The following is a 22553-nucleotide window of genomic DNA, read 5'->3' as shown; positions in this document are numbered from 1 at the left end:
TTGTGCTGTAATGAAATGAAATGAAAATGTGATACTACCTGTGGAGCGAAGCGGAATGCGACCGGGTTGTTGAGTGCGGAAGTTCTATTCAGTAGACGTTGGCTAGCTGTTGGCTAGCTAGCAGTGTCTCCTACGTTAAGGACGACAAATAGCTGGCTAGCTAACCTCGGTAAATTAAGATAATCACTCTAAGACTACACGCTCTAAACTACACAATTATCTTGGATACGAAGACAGCAAAGACAACTATGTAGCTAACACTACACTAATCAAGTGGTTCAGTTGAGTGTAATAGTTTCTACAGTGCTGCTATTCGGTAGACGGTGGACGTTTGCTAGCTGGCTAGCTGCTGGGCAGATAGCAGTGTAGACTACGTTAGGACGACGAAATACGAAGTTGCAATAGAAGTGCTGACTGTTTCACTTTGTTGTCCTCTTTCTTTTCCTTTTTCTTCTGTCCTTCTTTTGTCCTTATTTTGTCTTCCTTTCTTCTGTTAACTAGATATTTTTTGTTGTTATTCTTTGTAAGCTAGCTAGCTTCTTCCAGGAGAGTCCCTAGCAGTAGTAGTAGTTCCAAATATTTTTTACTTAAGTACTTTACACCACTGGCAGTAGGTTCGTAATGTAACCTAATTTCTAGCACAATTCCAGAAAGTTTTTTCATCTGTCATATTATGGATATTCAATCAAATGTATTTGTTGCTATCAAGTGGGGCATTGTTGACTCATAAGGTTTTCAACTGGAATTACCAGTATGGTCATGTTTGACATGACAGTATATGGGCTCTTCAGCCATTCAAGGAGATCTAATGTGAAGATGCAGCTGGGGAAACGTGCAGGCTTGGAGGGTAGTCATCAGAGGACAACCACTGCCCCTTGTCATTTCAGTTTTTCAGTATTTTAGTCTGGGCAAAGAAACATAATCATGAACTATCAGTTTTTACTAAACAGTCGCTTCTACAACGCCTGGGCATTCATTTACATCTGACTGTGCTGAGGCCAGCAGTTTTACACTGAACAATATCAAATATTTTACTGAGTTACAGTTCATAGAAGGAAATAAGTCAATTTAAATAAATAAATGAGGCCCTAATCTATTGATTTCACATGACTGGGCAGGGGGTGCAGCCAGGTGGGCCTGGGAGGGCATAGGCCCATCCACTGGGGAGCCAGCCTCAGCCATTCAAAAGTAGTTTTTCTCCACAAAATAGCTTTATTACAGACAGAAATACTCCTCAGCACCCCCTTCCCCCTCAGACGATCCTTGGGCTGGCGTGGTTACACGTGGTCTGCTATTGTGAGGCCGGTTTGATGAACTGACAATTTCTCTAAAACAATGTTGAATGCGGCTTATGGTAGAGAAATTAACATTCAATTACCTGAAAACAGCTCTGTTGGACATTCCTGCAGTCAGCATGCCAATTGCACACTTTTTTAAATTATTTTTTTATTTCACCTTCATTTAACCAGGTAGGCTAGTTGAGAACAAGTTCTCATTTACAACTGCGACCTGGCCAAGATAAAGCAAAGCGACACAAACAACAAAACAGAGTTACACATGGAATAAACAAACATACAGTCAATAATACAAATGAAAAGGTCTATATACAGTGTGTGCAAATGAGGTAGGATAAGGGCGGTAGGTAATAAATAGACCATAGTGGCGAAATAATTACAATACAGCAATTAAACACTGGAGTGATAGGTGTGCAGAAGATGAATGTGCAAGTAGAGATACTGGGGTGCAAAGGAGCAAAATAAATAACAGTATGGGGGTGAGGTAGTTGGATGGGCTATTTACAGATGGGCTATGTACAGGTGCAGTGATCTGTGAGCTGCTCTGACAGCTGATGCTTAAAGTTAGTGAGGGAGTAAGTCAACATTTGAGAGAAATATGTATGGGACATTTCTGCGATCTTTTATTTTAGCTCATGGGACCAACACTTTACATGTTGTGTTTATATTTTTGTTCAGTATAGATTCGACACAGGAAACCTCTCTCACAGTCGACAGAGAAATTATTCGGCCCAAGGGACAGAGTAGTGGATTTAGCAGCCTTTAGAGTGATGCTCTTGGATTATTACCATGCCCACTTGGCAGATACCATGAGATGGCTGATGGTAGTCTGCCATGACAGGGAACAGCGAGGCTAGTGGTTGAACCTAAAGGGAGAGAGAGAGAGTAAGAAGAGAGTGGATAATTAACTCAGATATTTCACCTTCTAACTATGCTGCTGGCTTCAGGTCAGTGGGAGGTGCCTGTGTTAGCGCTGCCTGCCTCAGTGCTCATCACAGTCTGGGACCACTCTAAGATGGCAGCCGAGGCAGAGGGAGGCACAAATCCAAACAAACCTTTATTTCACTGTTTTCCCTCAGTGCAACATTTGAATTGTTTCACACCTTGAGCCATGTTAACTCAGTCAGGGTGCAATGCTTTTGACGGATGCTGTTTTGTTTGACTTATTACACTGTGACACTCTGGTTAAATTTCTAAATCTTTTCCCCCTAATCGAACCAAAACAAATCTGTTTGTTGACATTGGGCCCGATTCAGACTTAGGAAATGTATGCCTTTCATGTGCCTTTCCTTCATACTTCTTAGTAGTTGGTATTCAGACTTACCCTTGTGTAGGTGTGTGTAAAGGGCTTTGCAGGTGTGGTTCCCTTGCACATGCTGTATAAATGTAATTGAACTGCTGAAAACTCTTACCCGCTTACCGGACAACAGATGTTCTCATGGAGTTTTCATTCAATAGGGTTTTCAGTACATTTATCTAAAGCCGTCCCTTTAAATTTGGTGTAGCTTTTAATTAGAACTTTTTTTCCCGAAAGACTCACTAGAGTATATGGAGAGAACAGTTCAGAATTTTAGGGATCATATTAGGAAAAGCCATGAATCCGTAAATACACTCATATTCGTCTCCTTTTCAGCACCAACTGGTAGATTTAAAAATACTCTGATCTATATTATTTAGGGTTAGGAAAGTATTTATGAATAATAATAAAAAAAACAGGTTTGGACAGCCTTTATGCACAAAATAAATTGGTGAATCAAAAAACGGTGTTTCGATTCATCCTGAAAGTTGCCACATTTTAAACAGTTAAATCCATGAAATATTGGACGGTGATAAAAGTGTACAAGAGAGCTTGAACAGTAGTCCTATAAATCTACCCTAATAATCCTGCCTAATCACGGAACTGTGATGATAATAGTCCAGTCGTTGTGAATTGAGTACCCCAGGCTGCAGGTTTAAACTGCTATGTATGGTCTGCGTTTTATAATGATTCAAATAGGCTACATGTCCCAAATTATTGCACAATTTGTAATATGTTAGTCTAATATGTTGCTAGCGATCCTCAGGAACTACCACACAAACGTAACAGAGGAAAGAAAGGTAAACTAACGATGTAATGGAATGATGCAAAATGTAAGGAAACTAACACTAAAGTGACAGTTATAAATGTATGTGGGTAGAACTGACGGTGGCTACCGATAGTGGTTCATATTTAACACAATACAAATTGTAAAGCATACAGTAAAAGGTCTGGGCATATAATTTAAACATTCTAGAAATTATAAATAAACTCGGTAGGTTTGGCGCTATACGGTCATTTGCGCATGGTTACAGAAGCCTATAGCTTGTGTCTCTAAATTTCAGCTTTGCAAGTTACAAGTCCAGCATTTCATACAATTCACTGTGCAAAAGGTAATATGTTGATATGCTTCAGTTGGCTGCTATATGACTGGTTTCACATTTGTTTCCAGCTATCATAAGATAGGCCTAAAATAGATCTAAAACAATTGTCATTTATATTTACAATCCCATTATCCAAACGGTTTACTCATTTACCTAGCTCTTATCAAGAGCTGTTATCAATTTGTAAATTACAGTTCATGGAGAATGGTGTTCTTTCTAAATTAAAAAATGAAGTAGATGTTGTTCCACTTGGAACTGACAGGTTGCTCGACCTTATTCATTGTGTAAAGGTGGAGGCATTATGAGGGACTAAAATCAAGGTCAGATTATGGCGTATCTGTAGACACCTCCGCCACACATTTCTTTGCTCTCCACCCCAAATGAATGATATATGATGGTGATAGCATGCTTTTCTCATGCTTAAACTCAAGGTCAGAATATGCATAGAGATAAAAGTGCATAAAAGGTGAATTATGTTCCATTTATGCACACTTAACTCGGGTCGGAATTCCCCCCCACATGATATAATTTGTTGGTATTGGAGGTGTGACCATAGTCAAATTTTGGGGGGATATCTCTATGGAAGTGACATTCAGAACTTTATGGTTTCCATGTGATGTTCACACAAGGATTGAGTAAAGTCTCTGTTTATTATGGTAAAACTTGTTACAGACCATTACTGTATACGGTGGCTTGCGAGGAGTATTCACCCTTCTTGGCATTCAACCTATTTTGTTGCCTTACAACCTGGAATTAAAATAGATTTTGGGGGGCTGGTATCATTTGATTTACACAACATGCCTACCACTTTGAAGATGCAAAATATGTTTTATTGTGAAACAAACAAGAAATAAGACAAAAAAATGAAGAACTTGAGAGTGCATAACCATTCACCCCCCCAAAGTCAATACTTTGTAGAGCCACCTTTTTCAGCAATTACAGCTGCAAGTCTATTGGGGTATGTCTTGTCCCGTCCCTTGTATATATTGTTTCTTTCTTTGTATATATTTCGTATATATTTTTCTTCAAATTTTTCCTTCTACGGACTGCAACCCGCCTCACCCAATGCGGTATAGATCTGCAATTTTTTTATACTTTAGAACCGTAACCCCCTTCAGAAGCTAGCAAGCTGACTAGCTACTAGCTAGTCGTCATTTAGCCACTGCTAGTTTGCCATCACCGTTAACTGGGACATCTGCCAGCTTCAGCCCGGTAAACTCCTGCCAGCCTGCACAGTACGATATCAACCCAGAGCATATCGGACTGCTTTTCTCCACCATATCGCCAGATTCCTACCGCAAGCTCTGAACCTTTACTCCCCCGAATCATCGCAGTTAGCTAGCTGCTATCCGAGTGGCTACTCCTGGCTAATGTCTCTGTCCCGAAGCAAGCACCAGTTAGCCTGGAGCTAGCCTCGAATCTAGGCCCATCTCCCGGCTAGCCGAAGAGATCTATCAAGCAATTCCTGGGCTTCAATTACCTCTTTTGCCAATTGGCCTGGACCCTTTTCTGCCGACACGGAGCCCCGTCGATCCATCATGACTGGTCTGCCGACGTAACCATCCGAGGGGGTTTCAACAGGCTCCCCCGTTGCGACATCCCCCTGAGGCCCATCTGCTAGCCTGCTGCTAGCCCCTGTCTGCTAACGGAACTCTCTGTTACGAACGCACTAGACGATCAGTTCTTTTAGCCTTTAGCCATACTCTTATCCTACTCCTTTTCTGTTCTTCTGGTGATGTAGAGGTTAACCCAGGCCTTCCAACCCTCAGCATCACTCCCATTCTCCAGACGCTCTCATTTGTTGACTTCTATAACTGTAAAAGCATTGGTTTCATGCATGTTAACGTTAGAAGACTCCTCCCTAAATGTGTTTTATTCACTGCTTTAGCACACTCCGCCAACCCGGATGTCCTAGCTGTGTCTGAATCCTGGCTTAGGAAGGCCACCAAAAATCCTGAAATTTCCATCCATAACTATAACATTTTCAGACAAGATAGAACTGCCAAAGGGGGTGGAGTTGCAATCTACTGCAGAGATAGCCTGCATAGTTCTGTCATACTATCCAGGTCTGTGCCCAAGCAATTCTAGTTTCTTCTTTTAAAAATCCACCTTTCCAGAAACAAGTCTCTCACCATTGCCGCTTGTTATAGACCCCTTCAGCCCCCAGCTGTGCCCTGGACACCATATGTGAATTGATCACTCCCCATCTATCTTCAGAGTTCGTACTGTTAGGTGACCTAAACTGGGTCTTTCTTAACACCCCAGCCGTCCTACAATCTAAGCTAGATGCCCTCATCTCACACAAATGATCAAGGAACACACCAGGTTCAACCCAAAATCCGTAACCATGGGCACCCTCTTAGATATCATCCTGACCAACCTGCCCTCTAAATACACCTCTGCTGTCTCCACGATCTCAGCGATCACTGCCCCATTGCCTGCGGGCGTAATGGGTCCCGCGGTCAAACGATCACCCCTCATCACTGTCAAACACTCCCTAAAACACTTCAGCGAGCAGGCCTTTCTAACCAACCTGGCTCGGGTATCTTGGAAGGATATTGACCTCATCCCATCAGAAGAGGATGCCTGGTTGCTCTTCAAAAGTGCTTTCCTCTCCATCTTAAATAAGCATTCCTCATTCAAAAAATGTAGAACTAAGAACATATATAGCCCTTGGTTCACCTCAGACTTGACTGCCCTTGACCAGCACACAAAAACATCCTGTGGGGTTCTGCATTAGCATCGAATAGCCCCGATAATCGATAATTTCAATAAGCATTTTTCCACGACTGGCCATGCTTTCCACCTACCCCGACCAACACCTCAGCACCCCTTGCAGCAACTTACCACCCCTCCCCCCTTCTCCTTGACCCAAATCCAAACAGCTGATGTTCTGAAATAGCTGCAAAATCTGGATCCCTACAAATCAGCTGGGCTAGACAATCTGGACCCTCTCTTTCTAAAATGATACGCCAAAATTGTTGCAACCCATATTATTAGCCTATTCAACCTCTCTTTCGTATCATCTGGGATCCCCAAAGATTGGAAACCTGCCGCGGTCATCCCCCTCTTCAAAGGGGGAGACACCTTAGACCCAAACTTTTATAGACATATATCCATCCTGCCTTGCCTTTCTAAAATCTTCGAAAGCCAAGTTAATAAACAGATCAGATCAGACCATTTCGAATCCCACCGTACCTTCTCCACTATGCAATCTGGTTTCCGAGCTGGTCATGGGCGCACCTCAGCCACGCTCAAGGTCCTAAACGATATCATAACCGCCATCGATAAAAGACAGTACTGTGCAGCCGTCTTCATCGATCTGGCCAAGGCTTTTGACTCTGTCAATCACCTCATTCTTATCGGCAGACTCAATAGCCTTGGTTGTCAAAAGACTGCCTCGCCTGGTTCACCAACTACTTCTCAGACAGTTCAGTGTGTCAAATCGGAAGGCCTGTTGTCCGGACCTCTGGCAGTTTCTATGGGGGTGCCACAGAGCTCAATTCTCGGGCTGACTCTTTTCTCTGTATATATCAATGATGCCGCTCTCTCTGCGGGTGATTCTCTGATCCACCTCTACGCAGACGACACCATTCTGTATACATCTGGTCCTTCTTTGGACACTGTGCTAACAAACCTCCAAACGAGTTTCAACGCCATACAACACTCCTTCCGTGGCCTAAACTAAAGTGCATGCTCTTCAACCGATTGCTGCCCGCACCCTCCCGCCCGGCTAGCGTCACTACTCTGGATGGTTCTGACCTAGAATATGTGGACAACTGCAAATACCTAGGTGTCTGGTTAGACTGTAAACTCTCCTTCTAGACTCACATTAAGCATCTCCAATCCCAAATGAAATATAGAATCGGCTTCTTATTTCGCAACAAAGCCTCCTTCACTCATGCTGCCAAACATACACTCATAAAACTGACTATCCTACCGATCCTCGACTTCGGCGATGTAATTTACAAAATAGCCCCCCACACTCTACTCAGCAAACTGGATGTAGTCTATCACAGTGCCATCCGTTTTGTCACCAAAGCCCCATATACTACCCACCACTGCGACCTCTATTCTCTCGTTGGCTGCCCTCACTACATATCCGTTGCCAAACCCACTGGCTCCAGGTAATCTATAAGTATTTGATAGGTAAAGCCCCGCCTTATCTCAGCTCACTGGTCACCATAGCAACACCCACCCGTAGCACCAATTCTAGAAGGTATATTGCATTGGTCATCCCCAAAGCCAACACTTACTTTGGTCGCCTTTCCTTCCAGTTCTCTGCTGCCAATGACTGGGACGAATTGCAAAAATCTCTGAAACTAGGGTCTTATATGTTGGGATGTTATCGATCTTTAAGCATCAGCATCACTTTAAGCATCAGCTGTCAGAGCAGCTTATCGATCACTGTACCTGTACACAGCCAATCTGTAAATAGCACACCCGACTACCTCATCCCCATATTATTACTTACCCTCTTGCTCTTTTGCACCCCGGTATCTCTTCTTGCACATCATCATCTGCACATATTTCACTCCAGTATTAATGCTAAATTGTAATTATTTCGCCTCTATAGCCTATTTATTGACTACCTCCCTACTCTTCTTCATTTGCACACACTGTACATAGATTTTTATTTTCTTTTGTGTTATTGACTGTACTTTTGTTTATGTGTAACTCTGTGTTGATGTTTTTGTCGCACTGCTATGCTTTATCTTGGCCAGGTCGCAGTTGTAAATGATAACTTGTTCTCAATTGGCCTACCTGTTTAAATAAAGGTGACATTAATACCATTGGTATTTTTGCCCATTCTTCAGGGCAAAACTGCTCCAGCTCCTTCAAGTTGAATGGGTTCTGCTGGTGTACAGCAATCTTTAAGTCATACCACAGATTCTCAATTGGATTGAGGTCTGGGCTTTGACTAGGCCATTCCAAGACATTTAAATGTCTCCCCTTAAACCATTCAAGTGTTGCTTTAGCAGTATGCTTAGGGTCATTGTCCTGCTGGAAGGTGAACCTCCGTCCCAATCTCTGGAAGGCTGAAACAGGTTTCCCTCAAGAATTTCCCTGTATTTAGCATCATCCATCATTCCTTCAATTCTGACCAGTTTCCCAGTCCCTGCCGATGGAAAAACATCCCAACAGCATGATGCTGCCACCACCATGCGTCAAACGTGTTTGCTTATTTTGTCTATAAGTAATGGCTTTTTTTCTGGCCACTCTGTGGAGTGTCCGGCTTAAATTGGGCCTATGGACAGATACTCCAATCTCCGCTGTGGAGCTTTGCAGCTCCTTCAGGGTTATCTTTGGTCTCTTTGTTGCCTCTATGATTACCGCCGTCCTTGCCTGGTCCATGAGTTTTGGTGGACGTCTTGGAAGGTTTGTTGTGATGCCATATTCTTTCAATTTTTTAATAATGGATTTAATGGTGCCCCGTGGGATGTTCAAAGTTTCTGATATTTTTTTACAACCCAACCTTGATCTGTACTTCTCCACAACTTTGTCCCTGACCTGTTTGGAGAGCTCCTTGGTCTTCGTGGTGCCGCTTGATTGGTGGTGCCCCTTGCTTAGTGGTTTTGCAGACTCTGGGGCCTTTCAGAACAGGTGTATATATACACTGAGATCATTTGACAGATCATGTGACACTTAGATTGCACACAGGTGGACTTTATTTAACTAATTATGTGTCTTCTGAAGGTAATTGGTTACACCAGATCTTATTTAGGGGCTTTGTAGCAAAAGGGGTGAATACATATGCATGCACCACTTTAACATTTTGTATTATTTAGAATTTTTTGAAACAAGTAATTTTTTAGAATTTCACCAATTTGGACTATTTTTTGTATGCCCATTACATGAAATCCAAATAACATTTATTTTAATTACAGGTTGTAATGCAACAACTTAGGAAAAACACCAAGGGGGATGAATACTTTTTCAAGGCACTGTATCATGGTATTCCTAGGACTATAGTAGATTATGTAGCAGACAGCATCATCATTCTTCTAAAAGGCGTCATAGTAGGTTTTGCCTCACATTGTCCACCCACTGCTTTTTCTTGCTAAAACCCTCCTCCCCCTTGTCTTTGTGTTTAGACAACATGTTCTGCGGTGATATCAAGCCACAGGGAGGTCCTCGACAACAGTTTCCAGGACCCAAGTGTTGTGACCAATATCAACAATGATAAGAGGAGGGATTCTGTGATGGCCGCTCTCCACTGGATCCATGAATCACTGAACACAATCCTAAAGGGCTCTGATCCCTGCGACCAGACAGGAGTGGATAAAATACTTAGGTACGCATCCTCTCTAGAGCTCTGTGCACAGATATGTTTGTGAAACCAGTAGTTGTCAATACTGAAAGTCTAGATATTGGTGATGAATGATTATCAGATATTATTCGCAGAGTGCAGAAATAATATATATTTTTTTACATGGTTGGATATGTAACTAATAACTATAAAAACAACCTTGCTGAAATACCCCAAGGTCTAATAATAAACCTCCTGCTGTAGATTTGAACCGATTTACAAGTTTTGAAAATTGATTGTCCTAAGGTTCCATTACTTTGTCCACTCAGGGAACCTGAACACACAAACTACATTTGGGTGATTTTCACAACATTTTGGGTGTTTTATTTAACTTTTGTACACCAGCGGTGTTCCCGGACCGGTCATTAGAAATGAACGAGTGAGACTACAAATACTGTATAAAATTTAGTTCAGGCACATGCCCATTCATCAGATGGACACACTTCCTCTCCCAGACCCCCACATGCAAGTGTGTTTGAGCGGCACACACACCTCACTCTTTAATGGCAACCTCCACGGGAACCTGTGACAAATAGCACAATATGTTTCATACTGAGTATCTGTTGTAGTCAAAATAATCCATACATTATGCTTTTTTTTACTCAAAAAATGAGTTGTATGAGCTCAGGTCAATGAGGCCTACAGGCTATAAATAGCTAATAGAAGTTCAAAACTTGTAATGTTCACAAGAACTTAAGTTGATAAAAAGATCTAACACAACATTAAGTGATAATATATGTATTACTATGGATTTATAATCAACTATAATGGGGCGGTCATTTTGGAACGGGAACACATCCTTAATTAACATGAAACGAACACAACAGGAGGGTTAAATTAAGTCAAGGTCAGTGTTGAATGAATCATAGCAATCATAGGTTGAATGCAGCATTACTATTTGGTGTATCTAATGTAAAAAATATATTTTTTACCCCTTTTTCTCCCCAATTTCGTGGTGTCCAATTGTTGTAGTAGCTACTATCTTGTCTCATCGCTACAACTCCCGTACGGGCTCGGGAGAGACGAAGGTTGAAAGTCATGCGTCCTCCGATACACAACCCAACCTAGCCGCACTGCTTCTTAACACAGCACGCATCCAACCCGGAAGCCAGCCGCACCAATGTGCCGGAGGAAAAAGCGTGCACTGCGCCTGGCACGCCACAGGAGTCACTGGTGCGCGATGAGACAAGGACATCCCTACCGACCAAGCCCTCCCTAACGACGCTAGGGCAATTGTGCGTTGCCCCATGGACCTCCCGGTCACAGCCGGTTACGACAGAGCCTGGGCGCAAACCCAGAGTCTCTGATGGCACAGCTGGCGCTGCAGTACAGCGCCCTTAACCACTGCGCCACCCGGGAGGCCTGTATCTAATGTAATTAAATAGTATATCACAGCTGCAACATTTTAAGAGTATCTTCTAGTTAATTAGCTATATTATTCTAGTTATTTTATAGAAAATACAAAACTAGATTAATAACAACAGATTAATAACAATCAAAATAAATTAATGAAATAAATTAATTAAACCGGTTTGCCTGTTCTAGCTTGTGCTAAATCCTAGTGAAATATATCAAATGTCTGATAAATGTTCCCAGACAAATGTATTAAATGATAAAGAACTTGAATCTCCATCCAGCAAATCCTGATGCCACCCAAGTCACGCAACGGTCTAAGGCACTGCATCAGTGCTAGAGGCGTCACTACAGACACCCTGGTTAGATTCCAGGCTGTATCACAACCAGCTGTGATCCCATAGGGCGGCGCACAATTGGCCCTGCGTCGTCTGGGTTTCGCTGGTGTAGGCTGTCATTGTAAATAAGAATTTGTTCTTAACTGAAAAAAAGGCTACTTCCAGTTGTCTTAGAGGAATATTTTTCATATTTTTCTCCTCAAGTTGGATGGCATAGCTTGTAATGCCAATACTTGTCTAACAGTGCATGCATATTATATTATTTGAAAGGCATGGCACTTCTCCAAGCTGTAATGATCACATAATATGATCTCACAGAGATTGGCATCCCTGGGGAGTCACAAGGGCACTAGGTTAGAGGGAGGAGGGGTCACTGCTTAGCTTTACCCCTGCCCCCGGCACATACTGTGCCAAGATGTCAAAGCCTTGCATGCTATTGTCCTCTGCTGAACTGCTGTCGTTCTCTCCTCTTGGCAGAGCTGCAATATCAAATTAGATACCCTTGCCTAAAGGGTATTGCATTAGTGACACAAACATGAAATCATACAAATTTCAGCTGGGTTGTTTCTGAAAAAGTATTGATTTGGTTTACACTGAGTGTACAAAACATTAGAAAAACCTTCCTAATATTGAGTTGCAACCCCTTTTGGCCTCAGAACAGCCTAACTTTGTCGGGGTATGTTCTACAAGGTGTCAAAAGCATTCCACAGGGATGCTGGTTCATGTTGACTCTAAGGCTTCCCACAGTTGTGTCATGTTGGCTGGATGTCCTTTGGGTGGTGACCATTCTTGATACACACTGCAACTGCAAAATGTTGAGTGTGAAAAGCCCAGCAACATTGCAGTTCTTGACACACTCAAACCGGTGTGCCTGCTACCTACTACCATACCCCGTTCAAAGGCACTTAAAATAAATGTTCTTCATTCACTGAATGGCACAAATAAACAATCCATGTCTCAATTGTCTCAAGGCTTAAAAATCCTTCTTTAACCTGTCTCCTCCCCTTCATCTACACGGGTGACATCAATAAGGGATCATAGCTTTAACCTGGATCCAACAGGTCAGTCAGTCTATGTCATGGAAAGAGCAGGTGTCCCTAATGTTTTGTACACTCAGTGTATACAGTGCATTTGGAAAGTATTCAGAACCCTTGACTTCTTCCACATTTTGTTACGTTACAGCCTTATTCTAAAATGGATTAAATCATTGTTTACCCTCATCAATCAATACACAATAACCCATAATGACAAAGCAAAAACAAGTTTTCAGCAATGTTTGCAAAAGTATTTCTTTTTAAATAAAAAATGAAATATCACATTTACATAACTATTCAGACCATTTACCAGTACTTTGTTGAAGCACCTTTGGCAGTGATTACAACCTCAAGTATTCTTGGGTATGACGCTACAAGCTTGGCACACCTGATTTTGGGAATTATTCTCTGCAGATCATCTCAAACTCTTTCAGTTTGGATGGGGAGCGTCGCTGAACAGCTATTTTTCAGGTCTCCAGAGATGTTAGATCTATTGTTCAAGTCTGGGCTCTGGCTTTTCAGGTTTCCTCCAGACGTGACGCTTGGCATTCAGGCCTAAAATTTCAATCTTGGTTTCATCAAAGCAGAGAATCTTGTTTCTCTGGTCAATCTTGGCAAATTCCAAGCTGGCTGTCATGTGTCTTTTACTGAAGAGTGGCTTCAGTTTGGACACTCTACCATAAAGGCCTGATTGGTGGAATGCTGCAGATATGGTTGTCCTTCTGGAAGGTTCTCCCATCTCCACAGAGGAACTCTGGAGCTCTGTCAGAGTGACCATCGGGTTCTTGGTCACCTCCTTGACAAAAGCCCTTCTCCCCTGATTGCTCAGTTTGACCGGGCAGCCAGCTCTAGGAAGAGTCTTGGTGGTACCAAACTTCTTCCATTTAAGAATGATGGAGGCCACTGTGTTCTTGGTGACCTTCAATGCTGCAGAAATGTTTTGGTACCCTTCCCAAGATCTGTGGCTCGACACAATCTTGTCTCGGAGCTCTACGGACAATTCCTTTCACCTCATGGCTTGATTCTTGCTCTGACATGCACTGTCAACTGTGGGACCTTATATAGATAGGTGCGTGCCTTTCCAAATCATTTACAATCAAATGAATTTACCACAGGTGGACTCCAATCAAGTTGTAGAAACATCTCAAGGATGATCAATGGAAACAGCAAAATGTTGAGTCTCACAGCAAGGGGTCTGAATACGTATGTAAATAAGGTATTTCTGTTTTTTGAAAAAAATTCTAAAAACCTGTCTTCGCTTTGTCATTATGGGGTATTGTATGTAGATTGATGAGGGAAAAAATAATACATTTTAGAATAAGGTTGTAACGTATGAAAATGTGGAAAAAGTCAAGTTGTCTAAATACTTTCCGAATGTACTGTATACTGCATATCAGGGTTCTCCTGATCTTTTGGGGGGAACATTTTCTGAATTTTCATTGTTGGACATAAAAGACTAAAAACACCAGGAAATCAGCTCCAAGTGAATTTAATTTGGGAAGTCTGTTCCAAAGTATTGCCAGCATTAATAGAGAAATACTGCATATGTTATTGTATACAAATGTTTTTTTATTTAACTAGGCAAGTCACTTAAGAACAAATTCTCATTTACAATAACGGCCTAAGAACTGCCTTGTTCAGGGACAGAATGACAGATTTATACCTTTTCAATCTAGCAACCTTTCAATGAGGCAGCATATAGGGAGGAGGTCAGAGACCTCTCCCTAAATGTGAGCAAGTCAAAGGAGCTGATCGTGGACTACAGGAAAAGGCGGGCCAAACAGGCCCCCATTAATATCGACGGGGCTGTAGTGGAGCTGGTTCAGAGTTTCATGTTCCTTGGTGTCCACATCACCAACGAACTATCATTGTTCAAACACACCAAGACAGTCGTGAAGAGGACACAACAACACCTTTTCCCTCTCAGGAGACTGAAAAGTTTTGGCATGGGTCCCCAGATCATCAAAAAGTTCTACAGCTGCACCATCGATAGCATCCTGACCGGTTGCATCACCGCCTGGTATGGTAACTGCTCAGCAACTGACCGTAAGGCACTACAGAGGGCAGTGCGTATGGCCCAGTACATCACTGGGTCCAAGTTTCCTGCCATCCAGGACCTATATAATAGGCGGTGTCAGAGGAAAGCCCCCAAAATTGTCAAATATTCCAGTCACCCAAGTCAAAGACTGTTTTCTCTGCTACCACACGGCAAGCGGTGTCGGAGCACCAAGTCTAGGTCCAAGAGGCTCCTTAACAGCTTCTTCCCCCAAGCCATAAGAGTGCTGAACAATTAATCAAATGGCTACCGGACTATTTACATTGTTTTTTACACTGATGCTACTTGCTGTTTATTATCTATGCATAGTCACTTCACCCCTACCTACATGTACACGGTAAGGTCTACACATGTTGTATTCGGCGCATGTGACTAATAAAGTTTGAATTTGATTTGATTTTTTGTCTACACCTATTCAGAGTCGTTCACACCCTCTTAATCTTCTTTGGGACTGGGGGGTAGTATTGAGTAGCTTGGATGAATAAGGTTCCCAGAGTAAACTGCCTGCTACTCAGGCCCAAACGCTAGAATATGCATATAATTAGTATATTTGGATAGAAAACACTCAGAAGTTTCTAAAACTGTTTGAATGATGTCTGTGAGTATAACAGAACTCATATGGCACGCAAAAACCAGAGAAAAAATCCAACCAGGAAGTGGGAAATCTGAGGTTTGTAGTTTTTCAAGTCATTGCCTATCCAATATACAGTGTCTATAGGGTCATATTGCACTTCATAAGGTTCCCACTAGATGTCAACAGTCTTTAGAATCTTGTTTCAGGATTTTACTGTGAAGGGGGAGCAAATAAGAGCTGTTTCAACCAGGTGTCTGGCAGAATAGGCTATTTTTCGTAATGAACACTATTAGAAAAATGTTCACGATAGGTGGTTGGTTTTGTCGGTGTCGATACTTTTCAGTTGTTCTTCCCAGCTTTACATGACAGCCTCCAAAAATATTAGCCTACACGTTTAAAATGTATAAACTGAAAATAAGACCCTGTGCTTTGTTTTTACATAGCCAATCAAGCAAGCTTGTTTACTCTGTACCTAATTCAGAAATAATTTAAGCAATGTATGATTGCTTTGTAATAGCAGAGACAGAACATAGTTTGCTGTGCTCTCTCAAATACAATGCTAACTCTGGTAACTCGGTAACTCTGGTGTCACACAAGGAGTGTGTTCCATTCTCCATCAGTACCTATTTGGTCAATATCTGACATTTCTCCTATTATACAATGGCTCATCCAAGGGTAAAATAAACCCTTGCCCTGATCAACCTCATAGTGTCATGCATGCTGCTTTTGATAACTCTAAGCTGCTGAAGGCCAAGTGGTATTTGTTTTGTGTGGCAGTGATTACTTCATGGCCCGCTACCTGGAGGACCAGGACATTCGGAACAGAGAGAAGGAGAACCCGCCACCTAGTGTGCCTGTGCCTGAGCCATCCCCTCCCACAGCACCCCCCAAAGACAAGAAGGGTGGAGACAAAGGTAACGAACCTCTCCCCCGGGCCAGCCTGCCAGATAATCTGACATCACACATCATATTACCACTGGATGCTTTTCTTTCAAAACATTAGCTTGTTCTCAATCAAATACAGCATTGGAACCCTGTGTATGTTTTAAGTATGCATAAAGAAACGGACTGGTGCTCAGAGGTTATGTGCAGGTTCAATGTTACACTGAAGTTTCCACCTGGGAGACACATTGAGAGGTGTTATTTTAAGAGCTCTGCCAGTATTAGGTCCCGGCTCCATAGAGAAGTCTTAGTTGAAGCGCTGGTACAATGGTCCAATGCAATGCTCTCTTTCTTATTTCCCTAGTGGTCCCCCTGTGGTAAACCGTCTCCTCCTCTCTCTCTAGTGTTGTAAGAGAGTCCCTGTGGGAGGCCTGGCCTCTCAGTCAGTCACTGGGGAATATTCTTCTTCCTCTCAAGTTGTGTAACAACATTGAGGCAGATGATTTCTGGTTTTCCAGGTAAAAAAGGCAACAGCACAGAGAAGCCCATTCCACCTCCAGAGCCCTCAGAGCTGGTCCTGCCTGGCAGCATGGCCATTGGTTCAGTGTCCTTGGCTGTGGCCAAGACTGGGGCTCTACTGCAATGCCTCCCCCTGTACAAGTACATCAAAGCTCTGAGAAATCAACAAGTCAGTGAGCCCCCCCTTCAACACACATACCTGCACACACACAAGCACACCATGCAATGTGATATAGGTCATTGATCAGGAATGATAGGCCTAAGGGCAATACCAGATACTATACAGTATATGTGGGTGTAGGGAGGCTATTTCATCTAGTTGTCATACAAAACATGTAGCCAGTAGTTTTTTTAAAAGTGTCAGAAGTGCTGAGTAATAATATTGACCATCTTCTCTTGACTTGGGCATATAATGTCCAAAATCTGCTACTGTAACTAGTGTTCAATAATACCTCACCAAGTCTTTTATGTTCCAGAAGGCATTTCTGGCAACAAAAAAAAACATTTCATTTTTAAAAAATAGAAAAACGTTAAAATGCCTCTCCTGTGAAGTAGTGGCGTGCGACATACACCTCGCTTCTTGAAACGGGTCACATTTGTAAAACACCAAATGCTTTACTTTGCTTTTTCTTTATTTCAACAGCCGTGTCCAAAAGAGATGCACATCCCTGTGCCCTTGGTAACTTTGTTGAGCTGTGGCAAGATGTCCCCAGGAAAACTAAATTTACTGGAGGAAGTCATTGTCATCCCTAAAGCTGGACAAAGACTGAAACAAGTATTGACACTCACAACCACAACATATTTTCAGCCTTTATTCTCCAATTTCAAATTACACATTTTGCTCTGCCAACTATGCCGCACACGACCATACAGGACTTACTGAATACTAGTCTTGAGAGTGTCGAGGTTAAGTCAACCAATGTTCCTGATTGTTTTTCAACATAGCACATTTTCTCTGCCAAGCTTTGGTATTACATAGTTTAACGAAACATGTATCGAAGACAACCTGTGAACTTCCCCAACAGATCATTACAATGGTACTTGAGCTTCAAAAGGAGATGATGAAAATAATGAACGCTGCTTCAAAAACAGGGGTAAGGAACATTGCGGCAGATATTTGTATGTTGGCTCTACTGTACAGTATAGGGCTCTATTTGTGTCTTATGACTCACAGTTGAGTCAGGGTCTACAGTACATGTTGTCTTTCTTACTCTACCTTCTATAAAAGACAGCAAATACATTTTGGTGGACATAAACTCAGCAAAAAAAGAAACATCCCTTTTTCAGGACCCTGTGAATATCTGTGAAAATAACTTCACAGATCTTCATTGTAAAGGGTTTAAAACACGGTTTCCCATGAACCATAAACAATTAATGAACATGCACCTGTGGAATGGTCGTTAAGACACTAACAGCTTACAGACGAAAGGCAATTAAGGTCAATTAATGTCAAGGACACTATAAGGAGGCCTTTCTACTGACTCTGAAAAACACCAAAAGAAAGATGCTCAGGGTCCCTGCTCATCTGCGTGAACATGTCTTAGGCATGCTGCAAGGAGGCATGAGGACTGCAGATGTGGCCCGGGCAATAAATTGCAATGTCCGTACTGTGAGACGCCTAAGACAGCGCTACAGGGAGACAGGAAAGACAGCTGATCATCCTCGCAGTGGCAGACCACATGTGACAACACCTGCGCAGGGTCGGTACATCCGAACATCACACCTGCGTGACAGGTACAGGATGGCAACGTCAACTGCCCGGAGAGGCTGGACTGAGGGCTTGTAGGCCTGTTGTAAGGCAGGTCCTCACCAGACATCACCGGCAACAACATTGCCTATGGCCACAAACCCACCATTGCTGGACCAGACAGGACTGGCAAAAAATGCTCTCCACTGACGAGTCGCGGTTCTGTCTCACCAGGGGTGATGGTCGGATTCACGTTTATCGTCGAAGGATTGAGCGTTACACCGGGGCCTGTACTCTGGAGCAGGATCGATTTGGAGGTGGAGGGTCCGTCATGGTCTGGGGCGGTGTGTCACAGCATAATTGGACTGAGATTATTGTCATTGCAGGCAATCTCAACACTGTGCTTTACAGGGAAGACATCCTCCTCCCTCATGTGTTACCCTTCCTGCAGGCTCATCCTGACATGACCCTCCAGCATGACAATGCCACCAGCCATACTGCTCGTTCTGGACTTGATTTCCTGCAAGGCAGGAATGTCAATGTTCTGCCATGGCCAGTGAAGAGCCCAGATCTCAATCCCATTGAGCACGCCATCCCCCCCAGAAATGTCGGGGAACTTGCAGGTACCTTGGTGGAAGAGTGGGGTAACATCTCACAGCAAGAACTGGCAAATCTGGTGCAGTCTATAAGGAGGAGATGCACTGCGGTACTTATTGCAGCGGGTGCCACACCAGATACCGACTGTTACTTTTGATTTTGACCCCCCCCCCCTTTGTTCAGGGACACATTATTCAATTTGGTCACGTCTGTGGAACTTGTTCAGTTTATGTCTCAGTTGTTGAATCTTGTTATGTTCATAGAAATATTTACACATGTTAAGTTAACAAACAAAGTTAATAGACGCAGTTGACAGTGACAGGACGTTTATTTTTTTGCTGAATTTAGATATGTTATCTGAATGTTACTTTTTCCAACTTTTGTTGTGTTACAGCCTGAATTGAAAATGGATTAAATTGAGATTTTATGTCACTGGCCTACACACAATACCCCATAATATCAAAGTGGAATTATGATTTGAACCTTTTTTACTAATTCATTAAAAATGAAGACCTGACATTTCAAAGCCTTAGCAAGACTACTGTAAATAAGTTCAGGAGTAAAACTGCTAAACAAGTCACATAAGTTGCATGGACTCAGTCTATGTGCAATAATAGTTTTTACATTTTTGAATGACTTCTTCATCTCTTTACCCCACACATACAATTATCTGTGTGGTCCATCAGTCGAACAGTGAATTTCAAACACAGATTCAAACACAGATTCAACCACAAAGACCAGGGAATGCTTTACAATGCCTCACAAAGCAGGGCACAATGCTTTGTGAGGCATTGTAAAGCATTCCCTGGTCTTTGTGGTTGAATCTGTGTTTGAAATTCACTGTTCGACTGATGGACCACACAGATACACTGCTCAAAAAGATAAAGGGAACACTAAAATAACACATCCTTTATCTGAATTAATGAAATATTCTTATTAACTACTTTTTTCTTTACATAGTTGAATGTGCTGACAACAAAATCACACAAAAATTATCAATGGAAATCAAATTTATCAAGCCATGGAGGTCTGGATTTGGAGTCACACTCTAAATTAAAGTGGAAAACCACACTACAGGCTGATCCAACTTTGATGTAATGTCCTTAAAACAAGTCCAAATGAGGCTCAGTAGTGTGTGTGGCCTCCACGTGCCTGTATGACCTCCCTACAACGCCTGGGCATGCTCCTGATGAGGTGGCGGATGGTCTCCTGAGGGATCTCCTCCCGGACCTGGACTAAAGCATCCACTAACTCCTGGACAGTCTGTGGTGCAACGTGGCATTGGTGGATGGAGAGAGACATGATGTCCCAGATGTGCTCAATTGGATTCAGGTCTGGGGAACGGGCGGGCCAGTCCATAGCATCAATGCCTTCCTCTTGCAGGAACTGCTGACACACTCCAGCCACATGAGGTCTAGCATGGTCTTGCATTAGGAGGAACCCAGGGCCAGGATCTCATCTCGATACCTAATGGCAGTCAGGCTACCTCTGGCGAGCACATGGAGGGCTGTGCGGCCCCCCAAAGAAATGCCACCCCACACCATGACTGACCCACCGCCAAACCGGTCATGCTGGAGGATGTTGCAGGCAGCAGAACGTTCTCCACGGCGTCTCCAGACTGTCACGTCTGTCACATGTGCTCAGTGTGAACCTGCTTTCATCTGTGAAGAGCACAGGGCGCCAGTGGTGAATTTGCCAATCTTGGTGTTCTCTGGCAAATGCCAAACGTCCTGCACGGTGTTGGGCTGTAAGCACAACCCTCACCTGTGGCCCTCATACCACCCTCATGGAGTCTGACCGTTTGAGCAGACACATGCACATTTGCGGCCTGCTGGAGGTCATTTTGCAGGGCTCTGGCAGTGCTCCTCCTTGCACAAAGGTGGAGGTAGCGGTCCTGCTGCTGGGTTGTTGCCCTCCTACGGCCTCCTCCACGTCTCCTGATGTACTGGCCTGTCTCCTGGTAGCGCCTCCATGCTCTGGACACTACGCTGACAGACACAGCAAACCTTCTTGCCACATCTTGCATTGATGTGCCATCCTGGATGAGCTGCACTACCTGAGCCAGTTGTGTGGGTTGTAGACTCCGTCTCATGCTACCACTAGAGTGAAAACACCGCCAGCATTCAAAAGTGACCAAAACATCAGCCAGGAAGCATAGAAACTGAGAAGTGGTCTGTGGTCCCCACCTGCAGAACCACTCCTTTATTGGGGGTGTCTTGCTAAATGCCTATAATTTCCACCTGTTGTCTATTCCATTTGCACAACAGCATGTGAAATGTATTGTCAATCAGTGGACAGTTTGATTTCACAGAAGTGTGATTGACTTGGAGTTACATTGTGTTGTTTAAGTGCTCCCTTTATTTTTTTGACCAGTTTATATATATATTTTTTAAGCAGACATTGAATATCCCTTTGAGCATAGTGAGGTTATTAATTACACTTTGGATAGTGTGCACCCAGTCACTACAAAGGTACAGATAGGAGAAAACTGAAGATGGATCAACAACATGTAGTTACTCCAAAATACTAACCTAATTGACAGAGGGAAAGAAGAACGCATGTACAGAATACACATATTCCAAAACATGCATCCTGTTTGCAACAAGGCACTAAAGTAATACTGCAAAAATGTGGCAAAGCAATTCACTTTTTGTCCTGAATACAAAATGTTATGTTTGGGGCAAATCCAATACAACACATTACTGAGTACTACTCCATATGTTCAAGCATAGTGGTGGCTGCATCATGTTATGCTTGTAATCGTTAAGGACTGGGAGTTTTTCAGGATGAAAAAAAAGGAATGGAGCTAAGCACAGGCAAAATCCTAGAGGAAAACCTGGTTGTCTGCTATCTACCAGACATGGGAGATTAATTCTCCTTTCAACAGGACAATAACATAAAACACAAGGCCAAATCTACACTGGAGTTGCTTACCATGAAAGCAGGAGATAAATTAAGTGTTTTCTTTTTTTCTTTTTACAAATGTTAGATTTTTTATTCCACTTTGACATTACAGACTGTTTTGTGTAAATCCTTGAATTTTTTTTTTACAATTAAATCCACTTGAATCCCACTTTGTAACTCAACAAAATGTGGAAAAAGTCCAGGGGTGTGAATACTTTCTGAAGGCACTGTATACCTTACATGAAAGCGTACATTTTTCAAGGCTTGAGTCAATTCAACGCCGTCTGTTTATGCTAAAGCACTAGTTGCACTATCAAACTGCAAATAGATGATCCAGCACTTCTCTCCACATACGTGTATATAGGTATATTATTAACAATGACACTATGTGTTCCTTTCCAGTTGGCTGACTAAACATTCCTTCTCTCTTTCCAGCCTGTACTGCCAACTGTGTCTGACTCTGGAGCCTTAGTTGTTGGGTATGAGCGTCCTGAGCAGCCTCTCGATCTAATTACTGAAGCATCTAACAATCTTGGATTGGCACTTGGAAAGGGGATCCATTTAGCAGTAAACTGTGCTGCTCACAACCTAATGGACTATGTAT

General features: G+C 42.7%; 1 protein-coding gene across 2 annotated transcripts in view; it reads left to right on the top strand.

Moving 5' to 3' along the window:
* Nucleotides 1–22553, top strand: part of eno4 (enolase 4) — a 36617-nt gene that overhangs the window by 4804 nt on the left and 9260 nt on the right. For both annotated transcript variants that reach the window (XM_052477005.1, XM_052477001.1), the window contains exons 3-8: nt 9791–9990; nt 16138–16274; nt 16761–16930; nt 17405–17536; nt 17787–17855; nt 22385–22549. In XM_052477005.1, the coding sequence (XP_052332965.1) occupies nt 9791–9990; nt 16138–16274; nt 16761–16930; nt 17405–17536; nt 17787–17855; nt 22385–22549 (873 nt within the window). The remainder of the gene's footprint in view (nt 1–9790; nt 9991–16137; nt 16275–16760; nt 16931–17404; nt 17537–17786; nt 17856–22384; nt 22550–22553) is intronic.

Source organism: Oncorhynchus keta, chromosome 2 (genome assembly GCF_023373465.1).
Source record: "Oncorhynchus keta strain PuntledgeMale-10-30-2019 chromosome 2, Oket_V2, whole genome shotgun sequence".
NCBI lineage: Eukaryota > Metazoa > Chordata > Actinopteri > Salmoniformes > Salmonidae > Oncorhynchus > Oncorhynchus keta.
This window is presented reverse-complemented; position numbering and strand designations above follow the sequence as displayed.